This window comes from Diadema antillarum, unplaced genomic scaffold, assembly GCF_040938485.1.
Source record: "Diadema antillarum isolate AM-2024a unplaced genomic scaffold, OU_Dant_1.0 seq00001062_RagTag, whole genome shotgun sequence".
Lineage (NCBI taxonomy): Eukaryota > Metazoa > Echinodermata > Echinoidea > Diadematoida > Diadematidae > Diadema > Diadema antillarum.
In genome coordinates this window covers 230,091-233,296 of record NW_027271889.1, presented here as the reverse complement: position 1 = coordinate 233,296, position 3,206 = coordinate 230,091, and the positions used below count along the sequence as shown (strand labels likewise).

Sequence of the window (3,206 nt, the reverse complement as noted above, 5' to 3'; positions counted from 1 at the left end):
TTTCTCACAAGAACTATTAAGCCTCCCATCATTCTACTCAAAATCTGATTTTACTCTGTTGGTTAAAATCAACTTTAGCATGGCTTGGAACTACATTGTACAATGTGCAGTGTACGTTAGTACACTTAAGATGTCAGTAAACACATCAAGTGTGGAAATAAGTTGTAACAATTTCACTGATTGAATTAATTGATCATCCTATTATGTCATGATTTTTTGTAAAAGTGTAATTGAGGAGTTTTCAAATTTTACTATCTTCCAAACAGTTTTAGTACAGTCTGTTGCTCATTCTTATCAGCATCATTTACTATAAAATTGGCTTTAAGTTTAAAGAGACAGTATGATTTTGTAACCACAGAATAGGTACAATGTTTGTGCGATGTACAACTGACCTACCTTGTCTTTCTGTCTCTTCTGCTCCCTGCCTATAGGTAGCTTCCTGTTCAATACAGTGAAAGATGCACGGCTCGTCAGTGAAGGATATTTCGTGATTAGGACCTTCCTGCTGACGCTGTGTCTCCCTTTGCCTTGTGGAAGAGTGCTGGAATCTGCGCGAGATTTGTGAAATCTCCAGTTTCCTAATTAGGGATCTGCATGGGCAATAGAAACTCTCTCCAGTATCAGTTCACCGGCAGACTGCCAGCCAAACCCCAGACTTTACTGCAGCAGAGTTACTGACACAAGGGGTCCATTCTCTGCTCTGTCGGCGGACCTGCTACTAGTGCAGCTGTGAACAGACAAGCAGCTTATCTGTGGCGAGTGCCATCTTTCACAGAGTTTTCCGCTTTTTGCCACTCTGCAGCCAATGATTTATGCCTGCTGGAGCTGCTAGAGACGCAAGATGAAGTTCAACGAGCGCAACGTGTCCTATTTTGCATCGTGTAACTCGCCCGTCGATAAGACGGGATTTCTCCTGAAGAAGGCGGACAACCATCGGAACTTCCAGAAACGCTGGTTTGTCCTGAAGGGGAACCTCCTCTTCTACTATGACAAGGAAGGGGACAAGGAGCCCCAGGGGGTCATCATCCTGGAAAGTTGCCGGGTGGAGCTGGCCGACCTGGAGGACTGCCTCTACTGCTTCCAGATCTCGTTTTCGGTGAAGGACTCGCGAACGTATGTCATGGCCGCCACCAGTCAGGAGGAGATGGAGTCTTGGATGAAGGTTCTCTCCTGCTCCAGCTATGACTACATCAAGGCCATGGTTGACGAGCTCCAGAAGCAGCTGGACGAACTGACCCACGGCAACAGCGAGAACTCGCCCATGATGCTGGTGCGCAGCTCCGTCATCCAGACCGGGGAAATGCCCGAGGCGGAAGGGGCAACAGGCGGAGCAGCCGCGGGTGGGGCGTCTGCGCCCCAGGAGCATCCGATGGAGCTCCTGCCCAAGACGCACATGGGCACCTACGAGCGGGGCAAGACCGAGTCGCTGGCACACAAGGGGGCGCCCCGACAGAGTGCCTACCAGGCCAACACCCTCACCCTGAACAATTACAGTAATCCCTCCTATGACATCTGGGACCCACTGGTGCCGTCGGGGAATTCGGATGAGGGACAGGGGGATCCATCCAACGGCGCCGCCAGGACCATCCCTCACACTCTCCTGGAGCGGGAGAGCTCAGAGAGCGAAGAGGAGGAGGAGAAGCCGCACGACTCCTCAAACAACTCCAACAAGAACGTCAACGCCCACACTGACTACAAGCAGGACCAAACGGACAGCCTGTCCACGTCAAGGCTCCTCTCTGCCGGCCGTCGCGTGAAGTCGGTGTTTTATGAAAACATTAACCTTGCACTTCCCTTGTCAGGTTCCGCCTCCACTGACACGAGCCCCAGGCTTGCACGAAGGGCACTCCATAACAGGGCCTTTCACAGAGGGGCCCACAACGCACAGGGCGGCAAGTCTGCGCAAACCGGACAGTCGGTCTTTCACGTTCATGACGAGGGCGTGCGCTCATTTGCGGACATGCACGAGGAATTTGGTATGCTCATTGTAAAGAAAATGAATTTGTTCAGACAGAGGAAAACAGCCAGCAAACAACAGGCAACATGAAATGTGCGAACTTCATTCTTTTTTTAAGTACCAAGTTTTTTATTAGCCTTGTTCTATAGCAATTTGTAATTTGAATACTATCATACATGTGCACTACAAGTATATCAAAATATTTGATGGCGTGAAACGCTATTTGGCTATTTACAGTAAGAGCTGAAACTATACATAAAGAAAATAATGTGCATTTATTCCATGTGTTCACTCCTGTTGATGTGATGGATTTAATTCACTAATTATGTTCATTGTGGGGCATGCATTCTGTACTGTGCAGATACTATGTGTTCAAGCAGAAGTAGAGGCATGATCAGACTGTTAATCACAGATTTGTATAATTCCTAAGATTGATGTACAATAGAGACCCCTCAAAAGTAGGAGAGACCAAAAAATACTTGCCTGTAGATCCAGGCAGATCCACTTTGCTCTTTAGTTTCTGTCTTGGAAACAAGGTGCCGTACACAAAAATTAGCATACATTATACTCAGCTAAATTGCGTGACATATCCAGGGCAAACAGCTAATGGTACATAGTTTGTATAGCGTGTACAGGAGCGGCGCTACAGTGCAATTAACTCACCAAAAGCTTATGACCTCGAAGCCTCAGTTGCAAAAAGTAGACAGCTTGTGTACGTAAAACCGCTGGGGAAGTGTTGCAGGACAATCGCGATATATCTCACCCCAGAAGCCATCAAATGATTAAATCTATACAGCAAATTGAAGAAGAAACTATTTTCTTACTCGTAATGTTAGTTATTTGGGGTTTTATTGAGGATAAACGTGTGAAAATAATGTCGAAACTTAGCTTCCAAAACAGAAAATTTGGTCTCAAAACAAGTGTTATTTTCTCACATTTTCCTTCATTGCACAAAAATGAAACTTCGGTATATGACTTATGGTAGTATATCCATACTGCGTTCCAAATATATTTTCTGTATCGTTTGGCGCACGGCTATGTCTGGAAAAAATCGAGATCACTGTCACTTGTGACTCACATAAAATCCATGGCGTAAGCAATACACAGTCCGATGTATTGGTTTTTGTGCTGCATGAAACAGTTGAAGCACATAGCAGGGTTCCTCTCTTGCCTACTCACCACCCTGCTGACCGAAAATCGACCCCTGTCGCATTGCGCCGAACCTGACACCGCTGATTGGCTAAGCGTG

At 46.6% G+C, this 3,206-nt stretch overlaps 1 protein-coding gene across 1 annotated transcript; it reads left to right on the top strand.

The window, feature by feature from the left end:
• Positions 1 to 587: 587 nt before the first annotated feature.
• Positions 588 to 2,076, top strand: LOC139743261 (uncharacterized). The gene has a single exon (XM_071653757.1). It carries the CDS (start codon positions 842 to 844, stop codon positions 2,045 to 2,047), a length of 1,206 nt encoding a protein of 401 aa, XP_071509858.1. The 5' UTR covers positions 588 to 841; the 3' UTR covers positions 2,048 to 2,076.
• The last annotated feature ends 1,130 nt before the right edge of the window (positions 2,077 to 3,206 follow it).

What these genes read in the sequence shown, in the direction of transcription:
- LOC139743261 (XM_071653757.1), top strand. Translation starts at nt 842, where the DNA reads ATGAAGTTCAACGAGCGCAACGTGTCCTATTTTGCATCGTGTAACTCG.